The sequence below is a fragment of the Phaethon aethereus genome (genome assembly GCF_964289735.1).
Source record: "Phaethon aethereus genome assembly, chromosome: 18".
NCBI classification, from domain to species: Eukaryota; Metazoa; Chordata; class Aves; order Phaethontiformes; family Phaethontidae; genus Phaethon; species Phaethon aethereus.
In genome coordinates, this window is record NC_138594.1 from 7,592,414 (window position 1) to 7,612,253 (window position 19,840).

At 45.0% G+C, this 19,840-nt stretch overlaps 1 protein-coding gene across 1 annotated transcript; it reads right to left on the reverse strand.

Moving 5' to 3' along the window:
• Positions 1 to 5,112: 5,112 nt before the first annotated feature.
• On the reverse strand, positions 5,113 to 9,361 carry LOC309411372 (ankyrin repeat domain-containing protein 40-like; the record flags this gene model as incomplete). The annotated part of the gene is made up of 5 exons (XM_082007996.1): positions 5,113 to 5,256; positions 5,923 to 6,098; positions 6,443 to 6,928; positions 8,432 to 8,580; positions 9,228 to 9,361. The coding sequence occupies 5 exons, from the start codon at positions 9,359 to 9,361 to the stop codon at positions 5,113 to 5,115; spliced, it is 1,089 nt and encodes a 362-aa protein (XP_081864122.1).
• Positions 9,362 to 19,840: the final 10,479 nt, after the last annotated feature.

Consider the following 19,840-nt stretch of genomic DNA (forward strand, 5'->3'; position numbering starts at 1 on the left):
TTCTAAGGCAAATGTAAATACAAAGACAGATGCCACCAAATGATTACAATGTTCATGGCAAGATTGTATGCTGAAAAACTGTTTGTGGGAAATGAAACAGCTAAACAATAGGAAATACAAATACTGTATTAAAAGGAAAACTGAAAGTTTTTTCTCCGCTCTTGACATAGCTTTCTTACTCTTACAGAAGGTCTTTAGTTGTATTCCTGAAATAAGGAACTAACAATGGAGAGTACAGCTGATAAATGAGCTTCTTGCAACATAATTTGTTACTGTAGTTTCAGTCTTTGTGCTAGAAACTCTTAAACACTTAATGTTGACTATTAAACCATTAATGCTACATCATTGCTTCTAAAGCCAGTTATGTTCAATGTTGACATTTTTGTAGAGTTAAGATGACAGCTAACAACTGGGCCAATGTAATGGTAAACGAAATGCTCTTAATGCTGTCTAATTGTCTGTTTTCCCAAAATTTTGCATTGTAGGACTACTACATGAAGAGTCTGCGAAGACAGCGGAAGACAGCTTAAACTGAAGATCTGCTTTAAAATGAGGTGAAAGAAAGCTGTAGTGGCGTAGAAAAATATAAAGTTGAGTTAGAATTTTTTTTTTATAAAATTTAATTCAGGACTGGTGTTTCCTCCCAGAGTTCAGAAAGAGGTGTTGATAATAGCACATATGCTACTGAGAATATAAGTCCTGTATCCTTTTTTTCTTTAAGACTTTTTAAGATAAGAAACCAACATAACCTGAACACATGGCTTGCTCAGTGTTTAATTGCAAGTTTTCATTCTTGGACTTTAAAACACAAGAATAAATGTTTAGTATTTGTGTGAATCGAACTAAAATGAATCCCATTTTTACAACTAAGCTATTCCTAGCTTCTTGATATACGAGAAATGGAAATAAAGTATCTTTGAATTTCTGTTACAAATTTGATTGTCTCTGTCATTGAACGTTTAATATTAAATAAGTTTCTTTCCTAATAAATCTACTCCTGTCTTCAAGCTTAGTCCATTAATTTGGATGCTTAGTTACTCTGTGGTGTTTGTGGGTTTGAGGTTTTTTTGGTGCCAACAGTTAGTATTTCATTTCAATCTTACTTTTTCAGCAGTTAGATGGCTGTTGGATGCTGTCCCCCCTAAAAAGTGCGGCAGTTGTTCAAGGAATTACAGAAATCTTGCAGTAAAAATGTAGGCCATAAGCCCTTACAAAGCAGTTAGACCTTTACAGCATTATCATAAAGATGCCACTGCTGAGATCAGCTATCAAACTGCCTTTATATTTGCACTGTAGTATCAATTTGGAATATTAATTAACAACTGTCTGCAGTTGGTAAGCAAGTGCAGTCTGCATGTTACAACACGTGCAAGGGGAAAAAAAAAAAAAGAGACATTTCTCATGCTTTCTTGTGAAGCTGTAGTGCAAGCAAGTATAGTTCTTATTGGAAAAGAACTGCAACATGTACTAGTCAGCAGGAGAGACAGTAAAGTGTACTTCAGTGCTGTGTCTGTAAGGCATTGAATTGACTTTTTTTAAAAAAGCATTATCTTTCATATTAGTATTCAGAACTTGACCATACACGTAACTGAAGTCATACATGGACAAAGCACTATCGTAACTTGCTGCTTCTGATTTTGCTGTGCTTTGTATTGTCTGTTGGTCCCTCTGGTGAAATGAGTGCTGGGTTTTTTTTTTTTTGCTAAGGAGGGATACCACATGCAGCCAGCCATGTTCCCCTTTTGACTTCTATCATTCTAAAGCAGGGGCACAGAGGATTAAGACTGGGTGGTAGGTTTTTTTTAAATAAAAAAAAAAAAGAAAAATTAATGGAAGTGGGAAGCAGGTAAAATTATAATGAAGTTCCAATAAGGCATGTCACATGAACACCTCTTCCTTTTGAAACTTGTGTAAAGAGACAGGATTCAACTGCTTCAGTGGCTAAAATGTTTGTCTTGCACCTTCCATTGCACATATTTGTTACAGGACTAGCATTTTTCCTTTCCTCATTTTGCACAGGTATAAATGATAAAATGAGGCAACGCGGTAAATTGGACTGGGATTCAGATTCTGACATGTCTGAGTGTGGTGTCTTTCTCTAGTGCATTGAAGATGAAGGAAAAATTGTCTTTCAGAGCATAGGAAACAGTGCCTCTCTAGTTCAGATTTGACTGTAACGAGCATCTCTACAACACATTCATCTGTGTGAAAAGTGTCATCTTCAGAGCTCAAGCCCAAGATAAATATCTCGTATTTTCTAGGAATGATATACAAAAAGCAAGTAGCTTACTTAAGTAAGCACCTCCTACATGCCTCCTCCACACTGGCTTTGGCAGCTTGACAGTCTTTTATTAGGTGTTAAAAATGTACTGGCCCATGATTTTTCAAAGTTGTGTTAGATTTTTAAGAGCGTCATGTCCAGCCTAGAGGGCCATGTATCACACCATACTCGCCACCCCCTGAAAAAGGAAGAGATCTAGGTACTTGAAACAACTGATACTTTAATATAAGTGAAGAGTAGCAATGTCAGTTCAGTACAAGTTTGTAGTGCAAACAAAAGTTGTCCTTGGAAGAACAGTAAGTTTTGTAAACTTAGCTTCAGTTGTCATATCAACAGTTTATTGTTCAAAGGAAAAAAAAACACCAACAAAAAACAGTTAACATAACTAGTGTGCCTTAGAGTTTATCAAACTGCATAAAACATACAAAAATATTTCTCTGAATGCATAGACTTACTGTTATTATTACAGTCAGATTGTGATTAAAGTTTTAGTCTTATTACATTAACAGTTACTCTTTATGGAAACTAGAGCAAATAAAGCTTTTTTTTAAACCAGCTGCTCCTATAGCTGAATCTTCAGTAATTAGTGGAGGCAGTCTTTACACTGATTTCCTAACCAAAGGAACTGAAAAGAAATCAGATACTCTTAATTTTGAGCTGTTTAGCTACTACTGTTTTTCAAAAAGTTATTGCATGTACTCTGAACTAGCCTGCAAGCAATGCTGAAAAGATAAATCTACATTGTTAAAATAAAAACCCTTTTCCTGTCCTACAAGAAAAACAAAGCGGGAGCCACAGTTAGGAAATTTTACTTCATACTGTGTCATGGTCTTGAGCTTACCAGGAGTTGAATCGGGCTTTAAAGTAGCCCAGCTCCTGATTAGAGAAGGGCCAGGACTGAGAATGGGGCAGTGGCAGTGTTTAAGTAGTAAGATGTATGTAGAGCAAGTGGGAAAGGATGATAATTATTTTGAATGTACTATGCAAGAATCTTAAGCTTTGGTAAAATCCTGAATCCAGAGTCAAGCATCTCTTCTGCTGGCAGAAGGGGTTTCTAATACTCTTCTGGCATGCATGCTTTTACTAACCTTGCTTAGGAGCCACTTCAGGGATAAAGCAGCTGTGCTGCAGGAAGCAAAGATAGGGTGGCAGCCATGCTGCATCTACCAAAACATGTTGATTGTACTATTCATGGTCTGAATGTCAACATTACAGTCCAGATCAACAACAAACACTGTGTCAGCTGTGCACAAACTCTGCTCTAATGCAGCTTTAATAAAGCAGAGATGGCAGGGAAATCAATACGGGGTGGGGGGGGGGAAGCAGCTCATGTCCAGAAACAGCTCCCTCACCCACCCACCCCAGTACCCAATTAAGGTTTTTTGGTGCAAAGGTTGTCAGTGTAGTTTTTGGTACAGAAGAAAACAAAAAGCCTCCTAATGTATAACTTTGCAGACTACCATGTTAACAGGAGAAGCTTCAGGCTGTTAATACTCCAGCAATGCTGTGACTTAAATACTTTGTTCGGGACTGAAAGGGAGTGACTTCAGAGTGTGTTTTAATGATAACTTCCACCATTCATAAAACCACAGAAGGATGTTTTCATTAGTGACTTGCTTAAATGCAAGTTAAGCAGTCTGTAGCTTAACCAGAGTCTGGGGGTTTTTTCCCCCAAAAAAAACTCAGTTGAAAGCACCTGGAGGCATTTGGCCCTTTCAATACTCATTTGGCCAAAACTTCTGACACTATGTAAAAGTGATAGTAGACTGTGCAACATGTAAAGTTACAGGTTATTTATTTGCTGATGGTGAAAATTTCCAGTTTAGTATGGCTAATGAAGAACATGGTATGCTCCTTAGAGTTGTGATACCTCAAGAGTATACTGTTGTGCTTCTCCTGCTCCTCACATGGCAGAAACAAGCCACACACCCTGTAACTAACTGGTCTGTGAGGACGGGCTGTAAAGAAGTTACCTGACTTAAAAGTACTGACTTGTGGTGCGAGTAACACATAGTCTCCTCACATTGTTGGGAAAATACGTAAATAAAACCATGGACGCAGATTTGTGATCCCCTCTCGAGCTCCTGAAACATCAGGGCTTTCTTTTGAACGGGCACTTTAACTTGCTTTGTTACGTAAATGCTCCTTAATTAAGAGAGGCTTCTGTAAATTTTTTTCTTTTGTGGAGGTATGCCATCACTTTACAGTATTCTCATATAGGAAAGACACATTTAAATGTGGATGCTCCTACTCCACTTATTTTCAGCCCAGTGAAAATACGTCTCCTGTCACTTCAGAGCATTAAATATTTCTATCTATCTCCAGCAGGCAAGACTTGTCAGTCTTTGTGAAGGGGCAAGAGATTAAGGACTTGCAGGTTTTACATTTTTAGAGAGCAACTGTTCGTTTTATGCCAAATACCCTCTGACATTTAACTTGAATCAGGAAGTTTAAAAAAATATATCTGTACACACAGACACACAATTTCCTAATCTCTTTTTCCATTGGTCAAAGAGTGGGAGTACTCGACATACTTTTCATATCAATAATTAAGTCTCTCCTGCCTTCTGTTGCCAAATACAACCAATAAACTTCATTGAAATACATTGGAAGCATGTGATTTTAGTAGACAAATGAGGTATCCCTTATCTGAATACAGTATCAAGTAAAAAAATAAAAGTAAAGGGGATATTAAATATAAAAGATAAACTATTAGTTAAAACAGTAACCCTAACAATAACTTAAGGTTTTACACACACTTAATTCACTGCCTTCAAAAGGCAGCAGCATATAATTACCAGTTTTTCATACTCTAGATGCATCTAGAAGAGTCAGTAGGTCAGCTTTGATGCTCTACTATTGTAGCATGGTCTCTCGGTCAAAGTTGATGCAGCATTTCTGAAAGGAGAGCTGTCGCTTTTCACAAGAACTAACTCCAGCTCCTGGAAGTCCTGAAGTCTGGCAACATCCTTGTCCTTTTAAAGAACAGACCTATGCATTACTTCTAAACGTGTTTGTAAATAGTTATAACAACAGCGAAAGGAAGTAAAAACTAAAATTCCAGGGAGGTGACACCCAATGATAGGAATAAATAATGAAAGAAAAAGCACGTTTGGGTTTTTTTTCTCTCCTTGAACCTTGCTATGATTTGACTGTGTTTGTGCATGTCACTTAACTACGAGTTGTGACCAAATCTATTTCATTTAAAGACCTCCAGAATAGCTATTTTTGGAACAGAAAAACATGTTCATTTGTTAATGGGCTATCTTTCTTTAAATTATTCACATGCCAATTTGTGGGTTTTTTCCTATCACTATTTGTTCTTTTTAGGCAAGCAAACAATGAAGCAGTACACGGCAATTACGTTAAAAGCACACTAATGCACTGCTGCTGATTGATACATTTAAAAAAAAGCCAAGCTGTAATAGTTTCATGGGCTTTAGGAGCTGAAATACTCTGCCTATTTTGACAAGAATATTTTAAAGGAAGTTGTGATAAAGTTTTAAGAAAAGTCCAATATACTTTTTAATTGTTTTTGTTTTTTAACACAAGGCCATCCACGTTTTGCTGGTCTTTTTACAGAAATACCTTCTGTGATGTCTGCATAGCGCAAAGTCAAAATCTCCGATTTCAATTCTTACCTTTCTTACCAGTGTATTAGGTAATTTTCTGATCTTCTCTACTTGTTCTGGATTAACGCCCAATTCACAGCAACTCACTCTGAGCAGATCTTGGTAGGTCAGTTCTTGTCTGTCAAGTTCAATTTCAATGAAGTCGTTGTCTCTGAGGTTCTGGACTCTCACCTTAAGCACAAGTTCTGATTGAAAAAAAAAGAAAAGATTAAAAAGTGTTTTCCTCAAAAAAACCCAACCAAACAACTCAAGCCTAATACTAATAATGTATACCTTTGATACTATATAATACCTTGCAAAATTTGATTTTTTATATTGCTTGGACTGATCTTTCCATCGGTTTGCAAAGTAGTACCATGTTTAAAATACAGTATAACAGTTACTTTACTTAGCAGAGCAGAAAAAAAAAGTTCTGGCTACTTTTGGTCAAAGAATTCAACATCTCTGCCTCTGTTCCACATGAGTCTGAAAGTGGAATGATTCTTTGTCCTAGAATCCGAAAGAAGGATGGGAAATGACACTCCATTACCTTGCATGTTATATGGGAAAGTGCCGGTAAAGAAAAAGGGCTGAAACGTTGGTGCAGGACCTGTGGGTGAACCGTCGGTTTGCAGAGGTGCAGGCTGTTTGGAGGCTACCGGAGAGAACAGCCCTCTGCCGTGCGGCAAGGAGGGCTGGCAAAGGCGGCCGTTCTGTACTTCGGGCTCGATGCATTTTGGTGCTGCGGTAGTCGCTGACGGGGCAGGCAGCTGTTCTGCAGCATCCAGAGCAGGAAAATCATATTCGCTGTTGCACGATGTGGGTGTGCATATGCTTTCAACCTGAGTTGCTGATGAACAAGGACTAGTTTGACACTGGGAAGCAGAAGAGATGGAAGCACTTTCATTTTGGGATTCTGCCAAGCTGTCTGGAATGCTTTCTTCAGTGGAAACGTAAGGGAATGGAGGGTTGGCCAAGTAGCTTGCGACAATTGGCAAATTTAAATCCTTCGGTCCTTGACATTCAGTTTCTTCCTCTATTAATGAAGTTTAGAAAAGGGGGGGTAGGGGATGGAGAGAGGGAAAAAACCCACCATGTGATTGGACAGATCTTTCTCATTTTGAATATAGTTAGTTTTCCTATTGCATCTTAAAACCATATCACATTATGAGGTAATCCAAGGGTGATACTAATTTATCATAAGCATGTAACACCTGGAAGGCAAGCAGATATAAAATGAAAGACCAATCTACAAATTTCTACAATGTATTGTGGTTTTTAAAAGCAAAGTGGGGAAAAAAAAACCCATGTTGAAAGATATGTCATCTCTAGCCATGTTATTCCAGTGTTTTCAAAGGAACTGACAAGTCGTTCTTCACTAAATCTCATTTTGCAATGCTTTTAAGAACACTGCTGTAAATAGTTTATTATAACCCATGCCAACAAATTAAACTGAGCATTTCTTCAGATAAGTGAACAGTTGATAGAATACCCAAGCCAACTCTTCTCTGGCTTAAAAGTACTGCAGTAAATAATACTCTTCCCTGACTGAGGATTACAGGACATCAGTACTAATGTCAAAGCAGTTCAGAAAGATCTGCTCAATAGCACTACAATCCCAGAATAAAAACATTTAGGAGAATATAAGTAAGTGATACGTGTTTACTCCCCAGGACACACGTGAAAGCTTAACAGACAGAAAAATAAGGCAACTGTGAACAGAGACTCACACACACTTGATGGTTTAGATGTTAAAAACAGAACACAAGTCATTTGCCATGAACTAAGTCCGTGAGATGAGGACCTTGCCCAAAAGAAAACAAAAATGCTCATGCAAAGAACATGCTATTCCTTCAGTTGCGACTTGTAACCTCATCATGATTTTAGCTGCGAAGCCTATCACTGTAGAGAGCAATTTAAGTGCAATTAGCAGACGAGAGAACATCAGCATTTCCAAAGGTGAAGCACTTTAAAATTTTAATCTGGAGCACAGTACCTAGATGCTGATGGAAATAGGCACTGGCAGTGTTCAGGAGTGTCACATACATCGAACTAGGTTTGCTGTTCGTACGAAAAGTGTAAGATGACAGAATTTTGGGGCAAAAATTAATCGTACTGCAAGTCACAGTATAACAAAATGCTCGGAAGCAATAACTTCTGAAATGCTGCAGTTGTTCTGGGTGGATTTGTAAGATTTCTTACGGACAACAGTCAAATTGTACAGTTGTGAAAGCCTCCATCTGCAGCCTGCATGCTAGCTTCTGCTTAACGAGCAAACAGGACTGCAAGCAGCACATTTCCCAAAGTATACAGCTCTTCAATCGTTACGCCACAGCTCAGAATAAAAGGCCTTCCCACCTGAAATGCCCAAGCCTGTTTGCCAGAGTCTGAATTACAGTTACAAATCGGAGTTGTCTAATGAGATACAATAGTCTTAGCCAAAGTTTTGCCAACCTACGACCTCAGATAAAAGCACTAAAAATGCTTCAGTCTTTAGACCAAGAATTCTAGATGACTTTTAAAACGGGAACTTAAATACCTCCTAAAATCTTCTGGATGTCTGGTTTTGAAGTTAACTGTGCAGCCAGCTCTCCTTTAGCAGTGAGGATCTGCTTATCTGCACCAGCGTCCAGCAGGCAGGACACCACTTGAGCATGGTTCCGCTTACAGGCCCAGTGCAAACAGGTCCTGCGGGGAAGGAAGCGGAGGGGTTGTGCTGTCAGCTTCAGATCTGTCGCCCGGCTCCTCCCCACGTGCCCGTCCTAATTTGCCTGAGCTGCATGTAGAGTGACAGCAACTGGGAATAAAGTTTCCTTCATTGCATCACTTTTTTAAAGTTATGAATCTATTCTAAGTTCCGCGGGGCAAGGCCCTCCTTCGCCTTGCTGCAGTGTAAACAGTGACTGCCCCACAGAGCCCTGTTGGTGGACGTGCGCTTGAGCAACTTCAGAGGAGTTCCTCGAGCAAACGCGTCGTGGCAGGTGGAAGGAGAACGGCGTCTGTTCTGATGATCCTCTTTAGCAGTAAATCTCAAAGCCTCCTGAGATTAGCATTTCCTTTTTCGTAAACAGGAAAACTAAGAAACAGAAGGGCTGCGTCCCCAGAGCAGCTCTCCCCCTCGGCTGACGAGGGGTGCCCAGCCTCACGTCCCATACGCGGCCGGCCAAGCCCCTGTGCAAGGCAAGGGCAGCGCCTGCCTCCCCCGCAGGGAGCCGGGCCCGACAGCAACCCCGCGCCCCGGGCCAGCCTCCGGGCACTGGCAGCCCGACCCGCCCGGGGGGACCCCGGGCCCCGGCCCCACCGCCCCCGGCCCAGCCCGGCCCCGAGCCCCTCACCAGCCGTTGATCTCGTTGCGGGAGTTGATGTCCGCCCCCGCGCCCAGCAGCCGCCGCACCTCCTCCACGTCCCCCAGCGCCGCCGCCTCCCGCAGCCGCTCCTCCAGCTCCCGCGCCTCCGCGGCGCCGCTCATCGCCGATGCCGGGGCGCGGGGCTGGCGGACGCCACAGGCAGGGCCCCCCGTCCCCGCCTCGGCCCTGCTGCGGCCGCCGCTGCAGCCCCACCCCGCCGCGGCGGGGCCGCCGGAGCCCGTCAGGTGCCGGCGAGGGGACGGCGGGCCGGGCGGTCTCCTCAGCGCCGCGCCGCCGGGCCCTCTCCGCCCCGCCGCCCGCCGCCCCGGCCCTTCGCTCTGGCGGGCGCCCTCACGGCCGCCGCCATCTTGTGCCCGGGGCCGGGGCGGGGTGCGGGCCGCCCAGGGGCTGCCGCGGCCACCGTCCGTCCCGAGGGGGATGCCCGAGGGCCAGCCAGCCTGAAGGGTACCGAGCCCCAGCGTTGTGATGACGCGGGGCCCCAGACTGGGTGAAAACACCAAAACTGAAGCATTTCCTTTCAGGGACTCTTTCCACCCTCGCCCGCCGCCCTGCGCGGGGACTTGAGGGGAGACGGCTGCTGGGGAAGAGGGAAAAAGCTGCCATTCAAAACTGCCTGCCCGGCCAAGGCACATCAAACTGGCTTTGCCCTCTTCGTCGCGTTTTTAACCGGCTCAGCCACCGCAGCCCGGCTCCTGACTTCCAGCCGTGAGGCCACGGTGGGCTGGGGCCCGGCAAGTACGAGGGTGGGTTCAAAAGCCATGGGCTGGGAGCGGAACCCACCGGGGGTTTCCCCGGGCACCCCCAGCCCTGGCACCCCTAATTCCCAGCCCTTGCCTCTCTGGCACATTGCTCACACTCTTAAATCACTGTGGCGTGTGTTGGGGAGCTCTTAATTTTAACTCCACGGTTTCTATTTTGGCATCAGTGTCTGCCACCAATGAGAAATTAGCGCTAAGCTGGTGGGTTTTTTTTCACTGCCTCTCTTTTATTGCTTACTTTTCTTATTAGTGGCAATATTTTTAACTTACCGCTTAATTTAGGACTTGGGTTGCAGTCGCTTTGGACTGCTGTGTTCCTGCTATGGCACTTGTGGCAATGATGTGAAGACTATGCCTGCAGCATTTACCGTCCACACAGTTCCCGAATATCTATCAATATCAGTGAAGCTTCAAAACACCAAAGAAAAGGAACAATCATCTTCCTTTTAGTCACTCGGGAGAGGCTGAAGCCCACAGGCTAGACCTTTCTGTTTCTCTAAGTGAGTGCCCAGCATCCTTGCAAACCGCCCTTGTCGACGCAGGAGGGACGCGCACAAGCAGCGGTGACATTTTTAACTAGCATGACAAAGGTTACGCAGTGACTCAGTGGCATTTTTTTAACACCAGATCACAAGCCTTTGAGCTCGCGCAACAGACTGCAACAGGCTGAGCAAAAATTTTGCCCAGCTCGTACCGAAAGACACAACCAACCATATGAGAAACAATTCGATTTAGAGAATGCTTTGCGAACAAGATTTACCCAGTGACAGCTGCAAATTCAGACCTCAGAGACCTGGAAGACCAGCCTTCAACTGGATGCTGCAGTGACCTAGATCTTTTTGGTTTAACTTGCTTCCTTCTTCAGTAAAAGCTGTCTTAAACGATCACGCTTTTTAACCCACGATCCCTTTTGTCCATTTTCAGCATCTGTGGCATGAAGTTGTAAAACAAAGAGAAGGCACACAAATGTGGAGACCTGGCAATATGTTCTAGGAAGCAGAATGTTCTCTTGCACACCGTGAAAGCTTTAAATCCCAAGTTGTTAAATCTGGAAAAATCCAATAGGATAAAGTGGCAAAATAGCCTTTTCCAAAGTCATACATGACACCTCTCAGACCGATGGCGAAAAGCTGTTCAGGAGACGAGTGCAGGAGTAGGCCTAAAAACAGAAACACAGACCCTAGTTCGTCAGTAAAACTGCACTGTGCCACTAGATGTCACGGTGGAACAGCAAGAGGAGCCCAAAGTGTGGCTTTGTGCTTCTTGCTATAATTGTAAAATGCCTTTCAATTTGTCTCGGCACATCCATAGTGTCTCCATACAGCTTTGATCCTGCGGATTTCAAAGCTCTGCAAAGGGACATTATGCAATGGTTCAACAACTAGCGCAGGGAAGCCCTGTGCAGTGAGCTGATTTCTTTAGGGTTACAGGGCTTTTTTTCTTTTCGTTTTTCCTCTATTTGAGCTCCTCTCCCAAGGCCACACCAGGGCTTTTAAGGACTCGAAGCCGGCGGGCGATGCACTGAGACGGTCTCTCTCACGCTCTCTCGAGACGAGTATCCTACTCTGTCGCGCTTGTGCCAAGCCCTGTTAAATGCAACTCGGGTTCACCATTGCTTAGTTACACAACGTACTTCTCCCCGGAGTCATAAGATTTCCTCCCGCAAAAAAGACCGTGTAGAAGAGGATTAGCAGCCAGTTCATTTGACTGAAAACTCCCCACTGCTGCCATGAGCCTTCCTGCTTGTGCCGCGCGCGTGGAGCCCCAGGCCCCCTCGCAGGCATTGCCCCCTCCCCGTTTATCGCCACTAGTGTTGCAGACACCGAAACCGAGCAAAGCCAAGAACATGTTCTTTCCCTGCTCCTTCCCTCCCCTTTCCCATATGGCAGCTGGGTTTGTGGCCGCGCTTGGCAAGCCCCCACGGTGCCTGTACCTGTGCGGGGCACACGTGCATACATGTCCCTACCGAGAGCAGCAGGGGCTGCGCGGGTCCGGATGCACGGAGGCAGGTGTCGGCAGAGGGCTGGCCGTCGCCTTTGGAAGCTGCTGGGAATCGCACCCGGTGCTGCGTGCTCACGGCTCGGCTGCGCCAAAGCGAGCAGTCACTTTGCCTCCCAAATGTGCCTGCTACACGCCCTTGGCCTTCGGCAGGAACACGCTGAGCTCTGAGCCACAGCGAGAGTGTCTGTGTGTGGAGCCCAGATCGGCCATACTCTCTTTTCTGTGTGATTTACAGGTGCTCGGTGCTCCCTGTGCGTCCACCAGCCGAGGGGGAAGTGCATCCGCCGGCCTTGGGCGCAGCCCTGACGGGCTGCGGGCATCGCTGGGAGCGCTGGGGCACGCCTGGCAGCGCAGGGCCGGCGCTGAGCTGTGACATGCTTGGACGTCCTGCTGCTGCTCGGAGTAACCACAAGGGAGAGTTGGGCTATTCTTTGTCCTCAGAGCAACTTTTCCAGATTTTATTGGTTTAGTTTTAATAACAGTCTTTTTGCAAGCTTCCGACTGTGGCTGAACCTCTGGATTGGTTCTTTTCTCCTTTTTTGGAGAAACCACGGTCTGCCTGTTTGCTCTTTGCTCCTGGTTTTTTTTTTTTTTAAGGCTTATGAAGTTTTTCACTCCCTTTGCATTTCAGGTTTCATTTCCCGACTCCTTTAACCAGGTTCTCGGTCGTTTAAAACTATTATTAAACATCATGTTAAAGGCTTAATTCCCAGTTACACAGTGATACAGCTGTGCAATTGTTTTGAAACACCCAGTCCCCACCCAAGCCACCAAAATAATGTTTCTGGCAATTTCCACTAACCCTGCACTTGTGTGAGGGTATTAGAAATAAGATTTAGGGATAGTCGGAAACCTTAAACATTATGCTTAATGTGCATGTATGCACAGAGAGATTCAAAGCCATTACGGCATTAAGGCTCAGGGAAATGGCAGGACTGGTGGAGAATAAAGACTGAATGAATTAAAAGTCAAGCCCAATATTCACCTAGATTTAAACTAATTTACGCTGCTTACTTTGGGCCTTTCACTGACTGAATGCAGAGGAGACGGTCTCAGAGGGAGAAGTCAAAGAAGTTGCACGGGAGAAGCAGTTTCTATTATACCAGGTTTTGTGCTAGCCCCATGGAAACCCTTGTATGAGAGTTTGCAGGTGAATTAGGTTAAATTTGAAGCTCCACATTATCAAGTCTGAGCCTGCGTCACCCAATGCTCGCTTCGTGCCCATGGGAAGCAACATGCAGCGCAGAGGCTGATTCATCTCATCCTGGGGCAGGCGTCTAAGAATAGCACAGACAAATCATCCTCTGGAGATGCCTATTGTGTTCTATCTACTGCCAAAGGAGCCAAAGGTAACGAGCTTTGAACCCAATAATTTCCAGCTGTCTAGTGTCAGGAAGATGAGCACCTGAGGCAGGGTGGCTAGGGCCCTTCCTTTAGCTTCTCTAACTTGACAAGATCAATAAATCCTTCCAATGAATTGCAAAGTTGAAAGGAACTCACCGATCACCTTTTGACCTTAAATCATGGCTCTCTACCAAATCGCCGAGCAGCAACGCTGATAGTGGTACAGGGGGCCTGGATTTAGAACAGGTCTTAGCCACCTGGAGCTTCCCTGACTTGCAGTGCAACCAGCTATCCCATGGATTTTTCAGCCCTGCTGAGCATCCCGCAGGGGTTCAACGGGAAGCTGACTGCCCAGGAAAGAGATTTTTCAGGCGGTGTGAGCACATACACATGCGCACAGATGCACACGCCTGCAGCACGGAGTGAAATTTGATGGGGGGGGTTGGAAAATGGCATTGATATTTGGGGGACTGGCTACCTGCAGGGGAAGGGTCTGCTCAGGCAGACAAATCCCTTTAGAAATCAGGCACGGTGCATGGCTGGTTTTTTTTCATTTGTTAATTTGACATTGTACATATTTGTAGGACAAATAAACTGTTCCTGAACAAACAAGTCAGAGCACTGGAACCTGAGGGGGGTGGTACATCAGCTCAGGGACTCGTGGTTAAGAAGTCCAATAGATTTTGATAACAACTGGAAATTGTTCAGTGGATTAGTGTCTAAAGCCAGTTTGGCTTCAAGTAATGACAAGCCTGACCTGCAATGCCGTGGATCCAAACGACTCCCCCTGAGGGTTGTTGTTGCTTGTGTTGAGTTTGTGGGTAGGGTCCCCAGGCGTGAGCCCAGTCCCCTCTGAGCTAAGAGATGTCCTAACCCAGAAAACTGAGCAGACAAGGGGCCGCCTTTGCTTTTTCTCCAGACATCTGGCTGCATTCCTCTCTGCCCGTGTCTGCAGTCCCTCACTTTGCTCTCCCAAGCCATGAAATAGGCTCATATGGGGGACGTGGGGCAAATGTATATAGTTGCCTGACTCCTGCGTAGGACCATGTCCTATCTAGGCGTTCGGAGCCAAAAGGCTTCTTGTGGATCTTGTCCCGGCTAGTCTCCTGCAGGAGCTGACTCCTGTGGAAAGTGCACATGCTGTTAACAAGATGATGGAGATGGTTCACCTGCATTCCTAAGAAAAAAATTGTTTTGCGAAGACAAGGTCTGCATTTGTTCCTGCAGGGCTTTTTTTCTTTGGCAGAAGCTGGCCCCATGCAGGAGACCAGATCAAGGTGTCTGGATTCCATTTAGGTTGTGTTTTGGCCATCAAGGAGAAAGCCACAAATGCAAATCATAACCGGTTACCCTTGGAGGCTGTGTCCTGTGCACTCTTCATGGTCTTAAGACATGGCCAGTCAATTAGAAACTCTCCATTGACTTGGATGGGCTTTCAACCAGACGCTATACAATTCAACAGAGTAATTAGCAAAGCTGTAACTAAAGAGGTCTCCATGGAGATTGACAGCATCACCTCCCAGCTGGTACATTCTCTGCCTCCTATTCTAAATTTGTTCTCGCTGTCTTCCTGGCTCTGATCCATAAGGTTAGCTAAATCTTCCAACATTTGTGATACATCAAAGCAGTGGAGAGAAGGACAAAGGCAGTTGGGAGGGGGCAGAGAAAGAAATAACCCGGTGCCTTAAGGAAAGCAACAGAAGCTGTTCAGACATATATAGTGAGAGTTTTGAGAATGGGATTAGGCAGAACAGCACCTCTGCCTGCCTGTCACTTGCAAATTCTTGCTAATACTTTAGGAGCTTATTGGAGGTCAGCACCAAACACCCAAACAGACTAATCTGTATTATAGACACATAATCAAAGTCACAAGGTTTTACATAATATATATCGGTGACACAAGAAGTGTTTGTTCGAATAATTTTGTCATCAAGATTAGTGGCCATGAAAGCCTTTACTGTGCACTAACCTGGTTTTCTATGGCCATATTGGTATGCCAGATTCCTCAAAGAAATCGGGAAGGAGCTGAGAAAGTACAAACCAAGTATATGTTCTGAAACAGTAACAGTATTCGGTTTCTAGCCACGGCAAAGTTTAAAAAAACAAGTACGTGTGTGTGAGCTAGAAAGGGTCATGCTTAAGCTGCATCTTAAGACACACAAATGAATGGCTGTGGATACAATTTTTGCATTTGTCATTTTTTTCAGACAGTTTTGGGATTGCAGCAAATCACACCTCACACATCACTTCTGTGGCGATGGCAAAAAGCAGGGATTGAAAAGACAAACTGATGTCACTTGACCCATTTGTGAGCTTTGTGTTCCCCTTCAGAGAGGTGGAAGCTGTGGCGCAGAGGGAGTAAGTAAGTTGTCTAAGTTCACAGAATAAGGCTGGCAGAGACAGGAACGGGTCCCGTGTATATAACAATTCCACATTGACAAATCTAATTGATTTTAAAAGGAAATCACTTTATGGAAATGTTTGGAAATGTATGGAAATGTCTGATTTTCCACCCCGCAGAGCTTTGTAACTACAGTGTTAGATACACCAAAGAAATACCTGTAAAATTATAAAAGAAGAAACACAAAAGAAAAATTAATTCAAGACCATTTTCTCTGTGATGGGAAGACACAAATTCACAGCTCATGCCATGGGTTGCAGAGATGATGTAAAGATCTTCCAGGCCTATAGGCCACCTTGTTCTCATGGCTTGACGCACAGCAAAGCAAAAGGTTTTGTGAGGGTACCCCAAAATCCTCCTGTCTCCCTGTAGGAGTTCACCCCACCAAACTGAAGTACCTAATTAAGAATCCCATCGCCCTAAACTTCCCCACAGTCAGCAGGGAGAGAGCAAGCGTGATGCCAGCCGGACATCTGCAGAAGAGAAATCAGAACTTGGGAGGGCTGAATTGTCCTCTAGGTTTGCCGCAATTCACATGCTGCTACCATGTGAACCCAGGGCTAAAATCACTCCGCTGGCTTTTACAGGACTCCTGAAAGCTCCTTTGTGGAAGCGGAGCTGACTGAACTGGCCTTCAGGTCAAGAAAAATCAAGCGCTGGGTGGGATTTCCAAGAGTGTTTGGCTGTAACCTCACCCCGCTCCCCTTTGAAGTCAGCAGAATATTTACCATCGACTTCAATCAGAGAAAAATCAGGCCGTTACAGAATGTGTTTGAAAAGCTCGCCTCTAACGATGCTCCAATTCTTTTGTACCTCCCTGCTCAAAGGCAGCCTGCTGCGCCTATCATTAAAACACAATCTTAGCAATTGGTTAGATAACTCAATGAGCCCAACGTGCAAGCCCTAGAGGCACAGGAAAATTATAACGATTAAACCATGTGAATCTCTCAAACATTGCCTACAATCGCTCTGCCGGCCACCATCACGTCAGGCAATCAAGGACCGGTTATCTTCAAAACTGCTGTGGAAAAGAAAGTGCTGCATCTCAGTGAACCCTGCTATGATGTAGGCTGCAGGTGGACTCTTCACACTGCAAACAATAAAAGATCAAAGCTAAAAATGTACGTTGAATTAGCTGAAATCAGAAAGAGCAACAATGAAAAAAGCCGTTAAATGCAGACAAACGTCGCGTTGCCAGGGCAGGAGTGGCTTGCTACTCTCAAGATCAGCGGGGGTAGGTTCGCAGACATCACTTGCATGTCTAGCCCGTGTTCAGATCTGCTGCCAGATGAATGCCGGGAGAGGAGCACCCTGTTTATACCAGATCTGCATTTAGTCTCCTTTGGGCATTTCAAGTAACGGTGTCAGTGGCCCAGCAGAGATTTACTAACTCTTTCTGATGGCCATCATCTGGATTCAAGCAATGCAGACCGCACGATATCTTGCAGCTGGTAGTAAAAGAGTACACAGGGCAAACTGAAACAAAATAGTTCACCTCTTGGAGAGACTGTTAATACGCCCACTGCGCAGGCAGGCACTGCTGCTGGCAGAGGTCACGCTCCGAGCAGGGGTGGAGGACAGGCGCTGCGACAGCCGGGGCCGCTGACGACCAGCAAAGCCAAACGAAGGCAATGAGTCTTCAGTTAACAAGAATTTTGTCCTAATTTAGATTTAAATTCCAAGAAGACAGAATTGACGCTAAAAGGATTTCGTGATATTCGCAGAAATGGAAATAGTTCCATTTTGTGAAAATTAATTATTGTTTATAGCGAAGTTTTGGATACCGAACCCTCAGAGGAGCTCTGGGACTTCCAGGTTGTCTGGAGAAGCCAGCGCTTGTTGCCTGATGAAAAGCCCAGTCGCTGGGAGCTACTTTGCCTCTCCTGGAGAGGCTCCCAGCCACAGCGAGGGCTTCCAAACTTCGACAGATTCCGTGGTTTGGTAGAGCCTCACAACGAAGCACAAAACCGGGCAAAGCCGCAGCAGTTTTATCTCACCTTACAAACTCTCAGCTCAGACCTCACCCACTGAAAGGTTCATAAACTTCCTAAACGGATCAGCTCAGACTGACGGTGAGATGGTACCTTCACACTGAAGTCACGGGCTATTAAGGCTTACAGGAGAAACTCTGGGTTTTCAAGGAAGAAAAAAGACAGCTTGGAGAGGAGGGTAAATTAAATTAGCACAGCAAGTTAAAACCTTACAGTTTATATAAGTAAGTTGAATCACATCACAAACAAAAGCAACATGACGTTTCTATATTGAATTAGCCTTTTGACAAGCAAATGGTGCCTGTGGGGTTGGAAGCAGGGTCTCGGGGCTCCAGCCTTTCATGGCTGTTGCTGTGTGATACTCAGCAAGTGATTTCCTCCCAGCTTTAAATTCCTAAAAGTAAATAAGGGAGGTTAAATTAGGGTCATTGGCAGACTGAAGTGAATCCGTGCAATGGGTTTAATAATATTCATTAGCCTCCTACAGCAGTACATGTGGAACTAAATTAACTCATGTTCCTGGAGAAACGTCACCGGCTTTGGAGAAGGATATGCCGAGCACTCAGCCTGAGCATGTGCCAGGCCCGCACCTTGATTTTATTCTGAGCTTTCACTCAAATCGAGCTGGAACCAAGCAGAAAAAAATGAAGATCAACAACAACAAATGTACGGGTTCAACACTGGGGTTTTCATGCTGTGGCTTATACAGCCACAGCAGTGCTGCAAGACATGGGAACATCTCCATTTGCACGCCATGGATTTGGTGCCAGAGTTTCCTAAAGTGCTGTTACTTAAGCTAGCCAGCAAACTAACCACTAGTTACTAAAACTTGCAAAACAGCGAGGTCCTCGCCCTCCTGCTGCAGTCATGTGTCTGCGTGGTATGGCTGACCCATGACCGCAGGGTTCCCCATGTGCAGCAGGCGACAGTACTCTTGTCCAGCCTGTACACCATCCGAGTGGGTAACTGATAACTGAGAGGGCCTAACGTGAAAAGTGCTGGCCCTGCAGTGATGCCGCTGTGGCTGTGAGTTCTGTTTGTTGGCTTTCCAGGTTGCATTACAGATCTCAGATTGCCCTAAGTCAAGAGTTTAACTGATGGAGCAGGTCTTGCTCAACATTGAGAGTGACGGAGAAGAGGGCTGGGAGGGACTTTGGGAAGGGACTTAGACCCTCCTGCTTTAAGGCAAGATGAACTCATTCCCAACATTTGACCTTTGCAATCTTGACAATCCAAAGATTCCAACTCCATGGCCTCCCTGAATTATCTATGGGATACCTAAGGCTTTGCGTCTGAAAGAGAGAAAGAAAGAGATGGTCCAGTGAAAGACAAGCTTCTGAGCCCATCTTTTCCCCATATCTCACTGATAACTGGTTGATTATCTTCCTTTGTACCCTCTTTGCCTCTTGCTGTGCTGTTGCAGACAGAATAAACCTAGCAATAATGAACCATCATCAAACTGGCAATTGCTTCCTGCCCAGCTTATGTTAGCAGAGAAAGAGAAAGCAAATGATGATTAGTCGTATGTCTGCACTCCAAGATAAAACCCCTGAGCAGAAGCCATCTGCCAAGGCATAAAATAATAATTCTGGCGCTAGCCTTGTCTGAGTGCAATGCCATCAGCTCTCACCGAAACACAACGTAATGCAGGCCTAATGCTGAGTTCTAGCAGGTGGCCCATAACCCTCTAATAAACTCCCTGACATTATTGATTTTCCCCCCCAAACTGAGCGCTTTTGTCTAACTACATTAACTTCTGCTTACTGAGCATCTGCGCGTGAGGCAGAACGCACATCAACAGCAGCTCCTTTCGACGAGCAATCGCTGCTCTAAATATGCCCCCGCTGCCTGTACACGCTGTTATCTGCGCAGGTGGGTTATTTCAGAAGTCAAAGCCAGCCCTTGTTAGTTATGGGCGCTTACAGGGAACCCTGACGCAAATCTTAACTGGGGGGGAAGCTGAAATATGCTTCCACTGCTAATTATGCTTACGAACAGCCCCGAAAATAGGACCCAGGCACGTCGTTACCAGTGCATGCCTTCAGCCCAAATCTGCCCCCGCTCGTCCGCGTGTGCTTCCAAAGC